At 56.3% G+C, this 17,866-nt stretch overlaps 1 protein-coding gene across 4 annotated transcripts in view; it reads left to right on the forward strand.

Moving 5' to 3' along the window:
• Nucleotides 1-17,866, forward strand: part of LOC111148815 (cyclin G associated kinase) — a 55,524-nt gene that overhangs the window by 19,965 nt on the left and 17,693 nt on the right. For 3 of the 4 annotated variants that reach the window (XM_022505633.1, XM_022505634.1, XM_022505635.1), the window contains 8 exons: nt 171-296; nt 3,874-3,963; nt 5,394-5,529; nt 5,850-5,962; nt 7,728-7,818; nt 9,640-9,763; nt 16,603-16,652; nt 17,179-17,327. In XM_022505633.1, the coding sequence (XP_022361341.1) occupies nt 171-296; nt 3,874-3,963; nt 5,394-5,529; nt 5,850-5,962; nt 7,728-7,818; nt 9,640-9,763; nt 16,603-16,652; nt 17,179-17,327 (879 nt within the window). Of the gene's footprint in view, nt 1-170; nt 297-3,873; nt 3,964-4,148; nt 5,080-5,393; nt 5,530-5,849; nt 5,963-7,727; nt 7,819-9,639; nt 9,764-16,602; nt 16,653-17,178; nt 17,328-17,866 lie in introns of those variants that run through there. The other variant, XM_022505636.1, reaches the window with a different exon arrangement.

The following is a 17,866-nucleotide window of genomic DNA, read 5'->3' on the forward strand; positions in this document are numbered from 1 at the left end:
AAAGGTACACATACTGATTTGGATCAGAAAGAAGTTACAAAGCTGTGTTTTTCTGTTTGTGGAAGGCTCCTCACTGTGCTCTGGGGAGCCCCGTCCCGTCTTTCCAGCACCCCCCAAGCCTGGCTCTCTGTAGCCCAAGTTCATAAGGAATGTCTTCTGGGATTCTGCAGGTGGAAAATTTGTTGCTCAGTAACCAAGGGACCATCAAGCTCTGTGACTTTGGCAGTGCCACGACCATATCGCATTACCCCGACTACAGCTGGAGCGCCCAGCGGCGGGCCCTTGTAGAGGATGAGGTGAGCGGGGGGGCTGGGGGAGGCATGGCCTGCATCCTGGTCTGCTCCACCTGCGTCTCCTTCCTGTGACGCTGTGCCCTGTGAAGACAGGTGAGTCACACCCTGGTGTTCACCTCCCAGGCCTGTCTTTGGACCGGGAAACACCGAATTTGAGGGTTATCTCATGTCTCCATCACTTATCTCATCCCAAAAGTGCCTCTTACGGCTTTTTTTTTTAAGATTTGTATTTATTTATTTGACAGAGATCACAAGCAGGCAGAGAGGCAGGCAGAGAGAGAGGAGGAAGCAGGCTCCCTGCTGAGCAGAGGACCCAATGTGGGGCTCGATCCCAGGACCCTGAGATCATGACCCCAGCCGAAGGCAGAGGCTTAACCCACTGAGCCACCCAGGCACCCACAGCTTTTTTTTTTTAACTGTATTTTTTTCGTAATGTGGTAAAAGACATGTGGTGTAGAACTTGTGGTCTTAACCTTTGTTAAGTTGTGTTCCAGCGGCCTGAGGCACATTCATGGTTGCTCGGCTGACGCTGCCATCCATTCATAGAACCTTGTCACCAGCCCAAATCTGGCTACTTAAAATATATATATATATATCAGTTAAAGTTAAACCTCAGAGGCTCCTGCAGGAGACCCTAGAGGGGATTGGTGAGTGTGCCCTGAGCACGCGTGGCTGTAGGGAGGGGTGGGAGGGCTCCATGGTGTGCCCTCATTTGGAAACCCCGGCACTGCACACTCCTGGCGGCTTCTACTGTGACGAGCAGCTCACAGAAACCACACATGCGGACAGAACACAGGACACCCAGAGCCACAAGGACTGATGGGGTCAGGGAGGTGCTGAGGCCGCACTCTGAGGGGACATCAAGGCAAGCCTGCTGGGAAAGAGCCTGAGGCAGAGGCCTTAAGCCAACAAGCCACCCACTCAGCCCATCAGGACCTGTCCTACCAGAAGCTCGCCTGGGGTCAGATCTGCACAGAGCAGCTGTTACTTCTCCTGGAGTCCATCACTGTCTACTTCAGGCCTCAGACTAGGTTGTCAGGGGTCAGAGCACAGGTTCCTAGATGGACTATGCTCATCGAGGGAAGGGGGTCTGTCCTCCCACACTCCATTACTCAGTCGGGAGATGGGTCCAATCACTCCAAAGTAGCACGTTCCCACTTCTGTGTGACAATATTTATAAGACAGTTGTTCCCAGCAAAGTGCAAATGTGTGACTGTTCTCGTTAAGCCTCTTGGCAGGGCACAGTGACTCAGAGACGTGGGAAGGGGTCCCTTGGTCCCATGTGGTGGGGGTTGGTTTAGTAACCACCTCGTGGGCTCTGAGTCCTGCCCCATTCACGGACTTGAGTAGACCCTCAGAAGTGTGCGACCACCTCCCAAGTCTCGTGCACCCCTATTTTGGGTCGTGGTTCCTTCCATCTTCCATCCGCGGGGCAGGGTGTCTGCTTGCTGTGAGTCTAAGCCTGTGTCCCCTCCTGACCCCACTGTGTGCCGCAGTGGCCACACACCCCACCCCGCTAGAGCAGGAGCCCCCGCCCCTCATGTGCTGACCGTTCGTAGGGACTTGGGGCTCCCGTTTTTCCCATGGTTCATGGGGAATCCTCAGTTATTTTGGTGCCAAAATGCCCCAGATTTGCTTCACACTCGGCCCTGTGTTCTTTGACATTCTCCCATCATTTTGGAGCCCTTGTCTACTTTCTAGAGCAGCAGGATATTCTGAGCTCGGCAGGTGCCGATCCCGTCTAGCCTGGGCATCTGTGTTCCTCAGAGGAGGGCTGTCACCTCGGAGTGGGAGATGGTGTCATAGACCAAGCTCCGGGTGTGTGGGCGCGTGTATGCAGACCTATACATGTGTCTTTCTGTTAGAAGTCATGCCTCTGAGTCGGCACCTCCACTCTGGCCTGTCCGGTGGGTTCCCTGCCCCACCCCACATCCGTGTGTCCCTCTTTCCCAGTGAGTGGCCCAGTATCATCCCTTATGCATCCACTTGTTGTTCTGCCGCACATGCGAGAGTCCCAGTGTTGCTAGAGAAGACACGTATCCTGGCGAGAATGCCGGCTCCATGTGTGCTTCTTGCATGCCCCTCCCCCCAGTCTGCACCCCAGACCAAGGGCCTTGGATTTGGTCTCTCTCCTTCCAAGTGCTTTTGTTACTCATTTGAAATACATTTGGATGTGTCTTTTTAAATTTTTCTTTTTTTTAACTGATAGAGTTGACCTTTTGAGCAGTTACAGGTTTGTAGAACTGAGCTGAGAGCAGGGTGCTCCCCCATTGCCCACACACTTCCCTCTTTGTCCTCCTGCAGGGATGAGCACATGGGTGTGCATCCCCAGGTCCCTGGTCCCCTTGTGCCCCACATGCTCTTCTGGCTTCTGTCTGCTGTTTCTCCTTCGTGGTCTCTCCTGGGTCCGTGCACCTGTGTCCCTCGACACTGAGACCCTGTGCCCTTTGGCCAGAACCTTGTGCTCACTGTCAGGCTGTGTCTGATGTCCTGCCGTCTGCAGACTTAGAGACAGCAGCACACTGAGCGGCCCGTGTGTGGGTTCTCATGTGGGTGTCCCTGGAGGTGAGCCCAGACTCACAGTGGCTGGGTCTGTGACTAAATCCAGATGTTGAAATCAGGGTTTTAACGGAAGCTTATCAGACACGCATACCAGCCCAGAACTGTAAGTGTGCCACTGTGTGACATGTCCTGTGTGGGTGCCTCTGTCACCCCTCATCTGGACTGGACGGTGCCCCCAGCTTCGCCTGCCTCGTGGTGTTCTGAGTGAATCCTGCCTGAGTGCAGGAGCATGGTTTTCAGGAATGGCCTGCTCGAGGCCCTCAGTGCTTTGATCACGTTCTCGTTTATCCCTGAGGAGTTGCAGGAGTTACAGGCCATGTGCATGGCCCCATATTTGCCGCGGGCTCACGCGCCCTCAACCCACCTGAGGCCGGCCTCTGCAGGGCCTTGCTCTTGAGGAGCAGACCTGAGGGTGGAGAGCAGTTTATCAGCCTTTCCGTGTGTCTGTGGAGGTCTTGGAGTCTGTGGCCTTGTGGTTGGTGTTTGTGCGTACTGTGCACGGAGACCCCGTCCTCGCCGGATGTGTGGGCCTCCGCTGTGCTGTGCCGCCAGCCTCCCTCTCATTCATCCCACGTCCCACCCTATGTACTCGGGTCTCAGCGTTCCTGACATAAACACCTGGCCAACTGGGTGGATTTGGTTTAGTTCTCTATCCCGTTAAAGTGTTTCCATAAGAACGTGTCAGGAAGCTTCTTTTGGAATAGCACTTCCTCTCACAGACACATGTGACCCAACCCACGGCCCTGGACCAGACTCCCCCCGGGCCAGGCGGCTGGGATACCGACAGTGAGGGCTTGGTGTGGCCGCTCCAGTGAGCACCAAGGCACCACAGAACAGGCGGCAGCGGGGTGAGGAGGGAGGCGAGCGGCCAGCCATTGCGGTGGAGCACAGTGGTGTGTCAGGAATGTCATTTGCGAACGTCCTGCGGTGTGTTCTGGAAGGCATCATAGCAGCCATGCAGAGTAAGGAGCCGTCCTCGCGTATGGCCTTTTCTCTGAAGCATATATGTCTGTTTCAGATCACCAGGAACACCACACCCATGTATAGGACGCCGGAGATGGTGGACTTGTACTCGAACTTCCCAATTGGCGAGAAGCAGGACATCTGGGTGAGGCTGCGCCGCGGTGGTGCCCGGGCCACCCTGCCTGTGGGTGCGCAGGGGGCCCTCGGGCACAGAGTCCAGCCTGCTCTTCTGCTCATGTTCCTGCCGGTGTCCCTTTTTCCTTCATTTTCTTCTCCCGTTGCTTTCATAAGAGTCACTTGTGAGTGCCGTCAGCAGAGACACACTGAGTAAAGTTGGGGGGGTGTCCGCGTGCAGCGGCGTCCCACAGGGCCCTCTGGGATGCTGTGTCTGGGACACTGCTCCTGTGGCAGATCTGCTGCTTGCAGGCTGGGACCTGAACCCTCCGGATGCAAGGACTTCTGCTGTCCTGGCCAGAGCCTCTTTGGAGAGGCCGTTCATGCCACTGGACTGCCCATCCCAGTCGGAGTGCTAGGCCGGTCGGGCGCTGGCCAGAGTCAGTGCCAGACCCTGATGCCTAGGTGACCCTGCTCCCTTCACCTTTCTGAAACCCTGTGGCAGTCCCTTCATGGTGGGGGCATTATGCCTGGCTGTGTCCCTCCTGGGGTCCAGCATCAGGGTGCAGAACTTGGGGAGTGCTGCCCTGAGTGGCCTGGGGCTGCCCCGCCTTGCTCTCTAAGACCAGGGACAGCAGCACCTCAGGCCCAGGCTGCCCCTGAGGGCCCAGAGTTTGGGCCCTGCTGTGGATGTGAGCATCTGCACCCTGAGTGGTGCTGAGAGCCCTTGAAGCATGGGAGTCGGTAGGATGTGTGTGTGAGAGCCGTTTCTCATGATAGCGCCAGCCCGTGGTGTCTTCTTTCCAATCGGTGTTGATCCCAGACAGGTGCCCTCGGCACATCTGGACTAGAGGACTCGCCCGTGCGCACACGGAGCTGGATAGGGAAACGGCGTGGGTGCTGAGGGCTTGGCCTCTCCTGGGCCTCAGAGCGCGGCTTGTTCTCAGTGAGAGCAGGATGTGTGTGGGGGCTGCGCTGCCCCATTGGTCTGCCGCCGCCCTGTCATCCGTCGCTCCAGGGAGAAGCAGCAGGAGGAAGGGACAGCCCCCACGGCCCCGCACATTTGCTTCCTGTGTTCCTGCTGCTGTAGCTTGTGCACTTGCACGGCCAGTCCTTCCCGCAGCTGCCCTGCCAGCCCCAGATGCTGGTGTGTAGGACTTTCTGTTTTGATGTGAAAATAAGACATGGTTGTTTGTTCATGACTCAGACCTTGGTAGGTCGCGCCTGAGGAGGGTGGAAAGGGGGCTGCAGCCGCCCGTAACTCAGATCAGGGTGTGACTCCATCTTCCACAGGTCAGCTGGGTCTTGACTGTCCTGGGCTGTGGATCCAGACCCCAGAACAGGCTGTAACCCCCCCCCCCCATCCCCCCCCCACCCCCACCACTTGTGCGCTCCTCCCCTCCACCCTGTCCCCCTCCACCCCAACCACCTGCACACCCCTCACCTCCGCTCTCCCCACAGGCCCTGGGCTGCATCTTGTATTTGCTGTGCTTCCGGCAGCATCCTTTTGAGGATGGAGCAAAACTTCGAATAGTCAACGGGAAGTTCTCAATCCCCCCTAATGACACCCGGTATTCCGTGTTCCACGACCTCATCCGTAAGTCCCATGGGCAGGGACCTTGAGGGGCATGCCTTCTGTCACTTCTCAGGACTGCCTGTCCCCTGTCTCTCGTGGCTGTGTGGCGGCCCCCCTGATGGGGCTTTTCCCCAGGCTCACCCACCTTGTGAATTCTCGGTGCTTTGAATGTTCCATTCTGGTAACCTTGTGCCATTTTGGGGCTTTCTGTCTGTGTTCTAGTTCGCTCACTTGTGAAATTTAGTGTGAGTGAACCAAGGGGCTTCCAGGGTCCGTGACCTCTGGGAGAGCAGACACTGCTGTCCCCAGCCCTGGCCCGAGCTCCCCTGTCTGTGCCCTAGGTGCCACGCTGAAGGTCAACCCCGAGGAGCGGCTCTCCATCACAGAACTGGTCAACCAGCTGCAGGAGATTGCGGCAGCCAGGAATGTCAACCCCAAGTCTCCCATCACTGAGGTAGGGGCCTTGCCAGGTGTGGCCCGCGATGGTGTGCTCCGGATGGTCTTGTGAGTGGCCCCGTCTGCTCTGGGGCAGGAGACATGGCTCCTGATGGGGCTCATGAGTGCCAGGGAGCTTCCGCAGCCTGGGGTGATCTGAGTTCCCTGAGGGAGCTTCGTACCTGATGAGAGGTGGGCTGCTCTGTGAGGTCACAGGGATGGGGGCAGCAAACTGGGGGATGCTGGGGGTTGATGCTCAGCCTATATCTCATGGGCTTGTTCCCAGGCCTGGGGGCCCAGGCAGGAGGTGGAGATGAGGACCTGCCTTGTCAGGGAGGGTCATCACACTGGGCTGAGGAAGAGAAAGCCAGTGGGTCCACTTTAGAGAGAACCCCTCCCGCGCCCCCCCCCCCCCGAAGATGTGTGCTTCCCCGAGAGTTAGCAGAGGGTTGGCTGGTGGTGTGGGGAGCTGTCTGATCGGTGGGCGAGCTGGCCTCCGTTTGCACCCCTGGGACCTCACCACAGGCTGGACAGAGGTGCTGCCGGACAGACACAGCCCCTGGTGGGCCGCTGCACATCTTCTGATCTCAGTGCTTCTGGGACCTGGGATCTGCTTGTGCAAACATTGAACCACTTTTGGAGGGTTCTTCTCTGGGCCATGCGGGCCTGATCATGCAATGAGCCAGTCCTCCCCATGATAAGGCAGCCTGCCACAGTGCAACAGACACAGCCCCCGCAGAGAGCGAGAACAGGAGCAGAGTCTGAAACCCAGGAGGAGGGCTGTAGGCAGAGGTGCACCGTGTCATTAAGTAGGGGGTGTGGAAACAGAATTTTGAAAAACCAAGTAGCATCTGCATGTTCTTCATGACACTGCCTCAGCAATACTGAGCACCACTCATTAGGGTTTACAGGGCGTCCTAGGAAGTGGAGGGTCCCGGTAGGGGACGTTCTTTTTCTTCCAGAGATCGGTGAAGCAGATAGAGATTCAGCGAGGAGAAGACCTGGCCCGTCTAACAGGCGTGGGCTACCTCACACTTGGTGGGCGTGTGCATGGTTTGTAGGGGTCTGTAGGGGATCAGCATCGACTACCTACCAGGTCACAGAGAAAGATGTTTTGTCACGCTCAGGAGAAGTGATGGCAAATATATCTTATTTCTTGAGCTTGCTGTAGTAAAGCTTGACCTTGGTAATATCTTGTAAAACCCCACCAGAAATTCTGAAGTGTGCTGCCAAGTACTTGTGAATAAGTGTGGAAGCTGAGGGGGGCTGAGGATTGCCCCCAGTGGGGCTTCGGGGCCTGTCCCGTGGTCACACGTTTGGGCTGCGCACCTTGCCCAGGGGCTCCGAGCATCCAGTGGGCTTGGGGTCGAAGCCCCAGCCAGCACTGGCATTGGGCTCTGCTCGTGACAGACACAGCCCCCCACCCTTCTTCTGTGGCAGCCACACTGCTGATGGAGGCCACAGGTGTGTCATCCCAAGGGTCTGCCATCCCGTGTCACTGCAGAGCCTGGCCTGCGGTGGGCAAGCGGGGAGCACCTGCAGAGTGGGGCAGACTCTCAGCCGCTCCCTCCGTGCTCTGAGGCGCATGTGCAGCCCCCTTGTCTGTGTGGTCTTTGGTTCAAGTGTGCTGCTCAGAGTTGGGAGGTCCTCCCCTTGGCTGTTCAGCACATCAGGCAGAGTTGGGTGGACATGGTAGCGGACGCACCTGGGGCTTACAGGTGCCCCCGTCCATGAGTTTCGCTGCATCTGGGGAGGTTGACTGTTTGCACTTTGAATCACTGCAGCTCCTCGAGCAGAATGGAGGCTATGGGAACGCTGTCGTGTCCCGAGGGCCACCCCTTCCTGGGGGCTCCAGCAGTGGCGGATACAGCGGAGGTGAGTAACCCCTGCCTCGTGCCCACCATTTGTCCTCTGGGGTTACCGCGTCCCTGCTATGCATAGGGCACCCAGATCCTGCTCTCACAGGGCTTTTGGCCTGACAGCAGGAGATGGGCTACACGTTTGGGGTCCCCAGGATTCTCTTCAGGCTTGGATTGTCTCGGACTGCCAGAACTCAGTGGAACTGGCACACTGACGGTCCAGGTAGCTGGGGAAGAATGTGAGTGTCCTCTCTCTTTGCCGTCAGGACAGCACTGGTCCTCTGCAACATGGAAGGACAGCTGCGGGTGGCCACACAGGCATCGCCACCCATTGTGTGGATGGCTCAGTTTCCAGCCCTGTGGAGGCCTGTGGCCCCTCTGTCACTCACTTGTTGGTGTGGCCCATGGCCCCGGTGGATGAGGGCATGCCTCGAAGGGCAGTGAGCTGGAGGGCAAGCCCATTAGGAGGAGAGTATGTGGGGAATAGGGCAGCCATGATGGGAGCCGTGGAGCTGGAGGGGACTGGAGGGCTCCGAGTGGGGGCTTTGGCTGGGAGGCACAGACACAGCTCTGGTGGGAGGAGAGGTGGGGCCGGTCGTTTTCCTTACAGCTCTGCTCACGTTTGGTGAACGAGCCATGCTCCTCTCCTTGGCCTGAGCTCTGTGTGGCCATGCCTGGGAAAGTTCTGGAAGGCTGTGCCAGGATGTGCCCCAGTGCTCGTTCCCCAGCTCTTCAGTGTTTGGGCTGTGGAATCCAGGTCCTGGCTCCTTCAGCTCTCCCGTGCCCTGGACACTCTGTGTCCGTGCCCTGTGGGCCCTGGATGCCTCCCTGAACATCCCATATGTGGGGCTGCCTCAGCTGCCATGGAGGGAGGTTCTCAGGGCACCTAGATAAGAGCCTGCCCCACACCTGCTCGCTGCACACGGAGGGGTGCTGGTGCCTGGCCAGGGCTGGGCTGCAGACTGCCTGGTGAAGGGCCAGTGTAAACGTGGGCCATGTTGGCCACATCTCGGGGGCAGTCCCCACGGTCTGAGAGCTGCCGGCACCTTGTCCCAGTGGGGACCAGGCCATCTGGCAGCTAGTGCTGCCACGTCAGTTCTAGGCTGCTGGGGATAGAGGGTGGAGGTCCTGGCAGATGACCCTCAAGGCCCACATGCGGCCTGGTCATGCTGATCTCCTTTTAAGCCAACTTCTTCCACCAGAACCCCCTTTGACGACTTTAGGGACCCTGCATCTGTTGCTACTCTGTTCACGGCCAGGCAGCTGTGTCTGCAGGTGCCTCTTTGTGGTCTGGCTCCGTCCTGGCCGCCCTGCCTCTGCAAACGATCGATTTCTGCCCCAGGTGTTTGCGAGGCCCAGCCGTGTGGCCTTCCGGCTGCATGGCCTGCTCTGTGTTCTCCCAGCATGTTCTTCCCCACTCTTCCCTCCTCCAAGTGTCTGCGGCTTCCGTGTCCCCTGACTTGTGCCCCTGCCTTTGAGCTGGAGGCTGCCTCCCCTTTGTTGGTTCCCTCAGCGTGAGGTAGTGTGATGGGGGCCTTCCAGCTGGTGTCCAGTACATGCTACAAGTGGGTTGGGGGGACGTCATGGAAGCGGGAATGGGGGGCTGTGTGTGCCCAGAGGGTCCAGCTCTTCACGTTGCCCAGGTTCTGCCCTCGAGTGAACAGGTGGCCCGGTTGCTGGTCTCATAACTGCTTCTGGACGTGGTGTGCTGACGGTTGGGGTTGCCAGGAGGCGGGGCTCCTCGCTGGTCCTGCTTCTCAGATCGCATCCCTGTGGGAGCCGGCATGGTAGCCAGGCCTAGGCCGTGCCCCGATTGGAGACTTGTCTCTGCTTCCAGGCCTGGCACTTGCCGAGTACGACCAGCCCTATGGTGGGCTCCTGGACATCCTGCGGGGGGGCACTGAGCGCCTCTTCACAAACATCAAGGATACCTCCTCCAAGGTCATCCAGTCCGTTGCCAAGTAAGTGAGGGCGCAGCAGGTGGGCTCTCTGTAGTGGGAATTTCCCGTCCTTGGGGTTCTGTCCCGACTCCAGACCTGGCAGGACCCGGCCCTAAGGCAGTTGGTGAGCCTGCGATGCGCCGTCTGCACGGGCTCTACCGCTGGGTAGACCCAGGGGATGGGCTCTACGCTATGTGGTGGCGGCAGCCGCTCGTTGCACCGCTGCCATGGCTGGCACGGGGGTCCATGGGAGTGCCTCACATGTGGGACTACTACCCTCTCTCCCCTGGGGGGGCGTTTTCCATGGAGACAGTGAGCCGCCTCCGTGTCCCCGTTGCACTGTGACAGCACACCTCAACGTTTGTGCGGTTTCTGCTCCGTGGTGTGGAGTGAGCGGGGCAGTGGGGGGGCCCGGGGATGCCTCACGGTGCAGCCCTGCTTAGTTACAGTGCTGACTTACTGGGGCTGGATAGAGTGTGTGGGTGAACAGGGTCTCTTTATGAGCGGGTTGTTCCGGGGACTACGCGTGTGCCTGGCCAGAGGCTGTCCTGTCATGCTGGATGCTGGCCTGTGGCCCCTCGGCTCTGACTCGGGAGCTCCACGGGAGCAGCAGGCTGGGTGCTGCCTAGCGCTTATGGGCACAGGTCTCCAGCTCAGGGATGTCCCCGCCCGAGGAGGCACCCCCTTGCTGTGCCAACAGTTTCGGAGGTCTGTGGATGCTGGGCCGTGCATCTCAGCCGAGGGATCAGGTGGTGTGTTCCTGTGGGGTCACCTCTTTGATAGAAGGGGGACGGCTTGGTCTCGTTACCCTTGTTCTTTTATTTTGTGCGATGGTCATTGTCTGGTGTGCACACTGTTGATAACACAGGTGAAGTCATGCACACGTGGCATGAACGTGTGCACCCTTGCATATGGTGTGTGTGTGTGGGCACGCACGTGTGTGAGTCTTGTGCTGTGTTGGGCTGTGTAGCACGGTGTTCTCATAGCTGACGTGACCTTGTGGAATGAGAAAATACTTGGCTGGATGTCTCACCAGACAGGGCATCCGTTCGCACTTCTGTGACCCTCTGTGATGTCCAAGGCGGCAGGACGAGTCTGCGCTTCTGTTGTGGGCTCTCCAGTGTCTGGTCCCTGGAGTCTCAAGTCATCGGACGGGTGTGGCTCGTGTTCTGGTTACGGAGGCAGAAGGGTTGGGCTGGGAGCCTGGATAGGAGGGGCTGCCAGCAGCTGTCGGACTTAGCTGCCTTCTGCATATGCTTTTCAGTGGCGCTTCCGATGACAGGAGGCCTCACTTGGCGGTGCTGTGTCGTGGGCTGGGCTGCTGTCCCCTGCACTGTGTGCCAACTGCAGCGCGTCCTGCCTCTCGTTCTAGTGAGGGGTGTTGCCGGGGTCTCAGGGTGGCATCCTGGGACTGGAGGGCTCGGGAGTTGCAGCTCCCTGGGGATGACGAGCAGGGGACGGTGGGATGTGCAGGAAGCTACTCAGCCCTGCTGTCAGAAACACACATGGACTGGGGCAGACCCCCTTCCTGCTGGGTCTGTCAGGCAGGCCCAGCATTTCACGGTTTCTCAGTGAGACTTGGGGGGAGAGCAAATGCCAGGCCGTGGCCACACGGACATTGCCCGTGGCCTCCTGTGTGGCTGAGGTGCTGGAGCCCCCATGAGGCTGGAGGGGAGGGCTGGATGCTGGGGAACTGTCTGAGCTCTTGAACGCAGTTTCGACCAACAAAGGAATATGATGTTGTCTTTCGTGAAGGGTAGAGACAATGGTGGTGTGCTCCTGGATGGAGCCGATGTCCTGACTCATTCTAGATTTGTGCAACTGTCTTACACCGGAAATGGGATATTAATGTGAGGAAATAACCCTGACAGCGCACATCAGGCTGGCCATGCAGGCAGAATCCCGTGGGTGACTCGGGCGTGGTGGCCTGCAGACCCCAGCAGATGCACCTTGGGCAGGGACGACACTTGGCATCGTCCTTGGGTCCCGTCAAGATCAAAGCGTAGACAAGGGTAGACCAAGACATCGCCTGGCATTGTCAATATCAAAGGTTTCTTGAACAAGAGAAAAAGGATATGTTTCAGGGTCCCAAGACCACCCCCTGGGTTGGAGGTTTGCTGGAGGACACCCAGGACTTGGCACAGAGTTTTCCTCAGACTGCTGGGAAAAGATATGTGGGGCAGAGTCCGGGGGAGCCTGGCACGGCTTTCTGAGTCCTCCCAACTCTGGAGTCACATGGGACTCCTGATTCCAGCCCGAACCACTATAGCATGTATGACGTGTGGTCGTCCATCTGGAAATCCTCCAGAGACCCAGCACCAGGGCCTGCGTTCGGCTGGTCCCAGGCATCCTCTGGCTGGCATGCACCAGGCTCCAGACTCTTGGGGGAAAGTAGGTCTGAGCATAGACCACATCTTGGTACAAGTAGTCTGGGCCCAGGGGTCCCCTCTCAGCAGTTCTGGGAACAGTAAGGGCCTCCCAAAATCGCTGGGCCATAGCCAAGGACCAGCCTGTCAAGCAGTCTTCTCTATGGGTACATGGTTAGGCCCGTACCCGTCTTTTGTCCAGGGTTCACACTCTGAGGGTGACTTAGAGAGCGTGTCTGAGAGTCAGAAGCATCCAGGCTGGAGGGGAAACATCTTAGGGACCGATGGACTCAGGTTTGCAGGGGGTCTACCCAGAAGCCTCGCTGGTGCTTTGTTTTGCCAGCCCACGAGCAGAAGCAGAGCCGTGGACAGGGAAAAGCAGAAGGCACCGGTCCTAGCCCTTGTCTCAGCCATGACGTTCTTGCCCGTGACTACGAGTGCCCGGCAGCCGTGGTGTGGATGGCAGGCACACCTCTGCCCCTTGTCGGGCCTGCTGGCTGTGATCACGGAAGGAGCCCTCCAGATGCAGTCCTGTGTGGTGAGCTCCAGGCCCTCAGAGGGTCTGGGGCCAACTCCAGGGCTCTAATGTGCCACTGGAGGGCCCATTGGAGGATGGCCTTGGTCACTGTTAGCCAGGGCCACTGAACAGCCCTCTCTGGTGCGGGCAGAGCCCTCACAGTGGGATGTGTGGGCCCAGAGTCCTGGGAGGCCTGTCCACGGAGGAGGCCTGCCTGGGTGGCCTATGTGTGCGAGCCCGTGTCCTGGAAGCATTGGTCTCAGGGGCCTGAGCCTGAGCCTGTGGGTGTGGTCTTGCATTGTTTCTTCCTGCGTGTGGACACATCCTAGACCCAGAAGGACCAGGTGCCCCAAGTCCCTGACTCTGTTCTCGTTCCCCACCCCCAACCCACCCACTCAGGTAGAGAGGCCAGGGCCCGTGGACGTGCACCTCTGGCCACAGGTGTTTCTCTCCTTCTGGCCTCCCTCTTCTAATCCTTTGCTCTTTTTCTGAGATTTTGTTTTTGTTTTACCAACGTCATTCTGTGTTGTGTGTTCCATGTACTAATTCTTTTTGTGAGAAAAGTAAATATTGGCCAAAACTTTCTCTTTGTCTGTTGCTCCTCTCATTTGTTTTGTCCTCCAGTGGGTGCTTTCCATTTTATTAGCGAGCATGTGCAAGGGAGCGGGAGGCTGGGAGGGACAGGGAGAGAGAGAACCTCAGGCTGACTCCCCATGAGCACCAAGCCCAGTCAGTGCAGGGCTCGGTCCCGCAACCCTGAGATTGTGACCTGAGCGGAAGGCAAGAGTCAGACCCTCATCCGACTGAGCCCCCAGGTGCCCCTGTGCTGCAGTTAAAGGATGGCAAGTCCATGCTTGCCTTTAGGTCTGTCAGCCTAGCCCAGGGTTTGAGCATATTTTAAGTATGTTATAGAACAGTTACTTAAATCTGTTGTAAATAAATTTTTGATGGTTTTATTGTTGTACATTTGGGTCTTTAACCAATTTGGATCTTACTTTGGGGATTTTTCTTGTCCCATTCTTCTCTGGCAAGAGCAGCCGCTCCACTGATGCCCCAGCTGGGCGGCATTCCAGTCTTTTCTCTGGGCCCCCTTCCGCCCTCCCCAGAATATCGGCTGTCCTTACATATCAGTTTCTTGGAATGGATTCTGGAATCCACTTGTCAAGGTGCCTGAATGGTCACTTAGGAAGCTGTTGCATATTACCCACTTCATGATCATTTCAGATGCAGTTGGTCTGCACGGGGCTGACTGTCGCCTCCAGCAGAGAGGCATCCCCAGGTCCAAGGGCTCCTTTCCTGCCCTCCTGGATGCCTGCTGGCTGCTGTCAGAGAGAGGGTGGGAGGGGCAGCAGGTGTGTGGGGCAGCGAGTCTGTGCCAGCTGTTCGGGGTGCCTCTGGCCCCTGCTGTGTGCGAAGCCAGTGGGACGGACTCTGCGGCTCACGCTGCCTTGTGCAGAAGGCATCCCCCACTGCTTAGCTGCGTCTGACAAAAGCTGTAACATTAGACTTAAGTGAGTGCAGAAATACACCATGTTTATGTTTGGGAGAGTAAATTTTTGAAGGTGGTGTCACTCAGTCTGTAAATTTATTGCAGTATAAATAAAAATACTGATATTTTTACAGATTTTGATCTTAAGGTTTGTATGTAAGTTACCCAGAATTGCCAGGAGTGTATTAAAAAAATAAGAATGGGGGTGAACCCATTGTGTGTCACTTTTCCTCAAACATGAGCGCTGTCCTCATGTTGGTGAAGTGGTTGGTTATGTGGGACTCGTATAAAACCAATGAAACCTAGGAGTCTGGTTAATGAGCAGTGCTGTGACCATGGGCGTCTGTGTGGTGAAGGAAAACTTGAGTCTTCATCCAATAATGGCCAAGAACATATATCCAATCAGTTAAAAGATCTCATTGTCAACAGCAATTTTTTTTAAAGAATTTATTTATTTGTCAGAGAGAGAGACAGAGACAGAGAGCTCACAAGCAGTGGGGAGCGGCAGGCCGAGGGAGAAGCAAGCTCCCCGCAGAGCAGGGAGTCTGATTCGGAACTCAATCCCAGGACCCTGGGATCATGACCAGAGCCGAATGCAGACCCCAACCCACTAAGCCACCCTACCATCCCACCAACAGCAGTTTTTTAGAGAAAATTAAAATAGGGGCAGTAGATTTTTTACATGTAATAAAACTACAGCAGCCATGGGAACAGTTGGTTAGTGAACGTAATTTAGAAAACCCTCTATCCATCAAAACACACTTCTTGCAAGTTTCCAGAAAGGTACAACACTGATCGGGAGCACGTGTATTTGAGGGACGGTGTCTATTAGGTGCAGTGGGTTCAGAGACCAGAAGCGGGCACAGAGGCTGCTAATGGGACAGATTGTGAATGAACTATGAGAAGATGCTCAGCTTTGGTACTGTTTGTAGATGCTGGAGAGCTGAGTCTTATAATGGGCGGATGCAGACCATAGACACATGTCACTGGGTGGGTGCCTGGCATGTCTGTCCCCGCTTCCTACGCTCTGCCCGGCCTCCTGTGGTCGTGATTGAGCCTTTCACTGGAGCCCCGGACTCTTCTTTCCTGTTACGTTTCTTTTTTTAAACTTCTTTTGCTGACTGCTTCAGAGTTCGTGGCCCACACTTCCAGCTGCTCCAGCTCTGCTCTTCCCGCAGCACCGGCTCCAACCCTCCATGCCGCCACAGGCACTCGTCGCCGGCCTTCAGCAGTGTGTGTGCATGGCCTGCTTGCCAGATGCCCTGTGGCCGTTGTTATTCAGAGCAAACTGGCATCTATTAAATCAGCTAAGAACAAGAAAAGTGAAAGGTTTTTTTTACCCGGTCTTCCTCTTTGACGTTTTTCCATTCTTTATGTAGATCCAAGTTTCCCGACCAAAGTGTTTTCCTTCTCTCCGGGAAACTTCTTTTAAAGAGTCTTCAAGGCAGGTCTACTGGCAACACATGCCCTCAGTGTTTGCCTGACAGAGTCTTTATTGCTCCTCACTTTGGGAGGGTAATTCACAGCGTGCAGGATTCTAGGTTTTTCTGGTGGGTTTTTTTCTCTCCACACTACATGTTTTACTCTCTTCTTGCTGGCATGGTTTCTGAACAGATTGCTCCTGCATGGTGTTCTTGGAGCGTCCGGGGTCTGGGCTTTGGTGTCTGACGTTAGTTTGGGGAAATTCTCAGTCGTTCCCAGCTCACATATTTCTGCCGTTTCTTCTCTTCTCTGAGTCTTGCGTTCCATCGCGTGCGTGGTGCACCTTTGTGGCTGTCCCCCATCCCTGGAGACTCGGTTCTGGATTTTGTCGGTCTTTATTCTCTTTGCTTTTCATTTTTCAAGGATTCTGTGGCTAGATCTTCCAACTCGGAGATCTTTCCTCTGCTGCCTTTGGGCTAATCAGCCCCTCAGAGGCATTCTTTATTTCTGCCACAGTTTTTCACTTGGTCTTAGCCAAAAGGCTGAGAAGCGATTCTGCCACAGTTTTTATCTCCAGCATTTCTTTTTGATCCTTTCTTGGAACCTTTATCTCTGATCACACTGCCCCTCTGTTCTTGTCTGCCATTCACTTTTCAGTTAAAGCCCTTACATGTTAATCATAGCTTCTTTAGTTCCTGCTCCTGTCCTGGCAACGCCTCTGCCATGTCTGGTTCTGATGCCTTCTCTGTCTCTTGGAACTCAGTTTTTGCCAGACATGATGTGCTGTCTTGTGTTTTTGTTACCAGCTCCCACTGCCATATGTCTTTAGAGGAGACTGGCAGTCAGTTTGCACTGGGTCTTGGCCTGTCCGTCACTTGCAGTTTCTAACTTCTTGTCCACCTCTACTCTGGACACACGGGCCCAACGCTGACAGGTGCACACTTGGACACACGATGTTCCCGTGAGCCGCAGCCTGAGCCCCCTGCAGGACTCCCTCTGGTTAGGGTTTCATGACCTAACTCTAGAAATTTCCTGTAATAACCAAGGCTCTTCTTGTTAATTCCAGTTATGCAAAGGGAGACTTGGACATCTCTTACATCACATCCAGAATTGCTGGTATGTTTGCCTCCGTTAACTGTAAGGACACGCTTCTGCTTCTTCCCTAACTATGGCTCATGGGAGGCAGGGTGTGAGTGGTGGGGAAGGAGAGGGTGCCTGTTGGGCAGCCACTCACTTACCCAAGATGGGGCCTGGGGCACTTGTCCCTCTGTCCATGTATCCCCAGGCCCTGCCATGGACAGTCCCAGCGTTGACCCACCTTCTCCCCTGATCTGGAACTTTCTAGAACTCGGAGATGGTGAGGGGCATGATGCAGAGCACATTTAAAACTTGGATCTCCAAATACCCAAATCAGAATCCAGATACTTGGAGACCCTGTTGTGCCTCAGGCTGTCCAGCCAAGCTCCCCATCCCAGAGGCACTGTCTGGAGATCCCAAGGGGTGGGCGGGGTGGCAAGGTCTGTGTTCTGTCCATTCCTGGCAGTCATTGGACTGATCAGTCAGCAGCTGTGGGGAGGTGAGGAGCAGGGGCCCCAGTGGCCAACTGTCCTGCCTGTGGCTGACACGGGCTTTTCTCTTTCAGTGATGTCATTCCCAGCGGAAGGCGTGGAGTCAGCTATAAAGAATAACATAGAAGACGTACGGTTGTTTCTGGACTCCAAGCACCCGGGACACTATGCAGTCTACAACCTGTCCCCGAGAACATACCGGTCCTCTAAGTTTCATAACCGGGTGGGTGGCCTGGACATTTGCCTCTCACTCCTTGCCGTTTTCTTCGTCGGCCCTCAGACTCACGTGTGGCATTCCCCAGCAGCAGCAGTGGCAGCAGGCGGGGCCCAGGGTTCTGGTGTGGGGGGCTTGAGTGTGGTAACATGGGGACATGGCAGGAGACGGTGGGGACAGGGGCTTTCTCTGGACGACTCCAGTCATATGGGCTTTGTTATGTCCCCTAAAATTGCCCCAATCTAGGGGGCCTTGTTGGTCCTCACCAGTGAGGCTGTGGGAGGCCACATGGTTTTCTTAATGAATGACCACAGGGGATGCAGACTCTTTCACGGTATTTAGAGCGAGCCAAGCATGGGAAAGGGCAGGCTCTCCAGTTTTTTTGCCAAGTTTGTATAGCTTGGTGCACATCATGGAGCAATAGCGCTCGGGAGCAGGGGCCCTGGTGGCATCTGTCCAGAGCCCGTGCCCATGATGGGGCTCCCCCCTACCCTGTGTCTGCACCCCCAGCTGGTATGGGGAAACAGGCAGAGCCAGGACCTCTGCCC

This window comes from Enhydra lutris, unplaced genomic scaffold (assembly GCF_002288905.1).
Source record: "Enhydra lutris kenyoni isolate GAN:26980312 unplaced genomic scaffold, ASM228890v2 scaffoldscaffold21, whole genome shotgun sequence".
Lineage (NCBI taxonomy): Eukaryota > Metazoa > Chordata > Mammalia > Carnivora > Mustelidae > Enhydra > Enhydra lutris.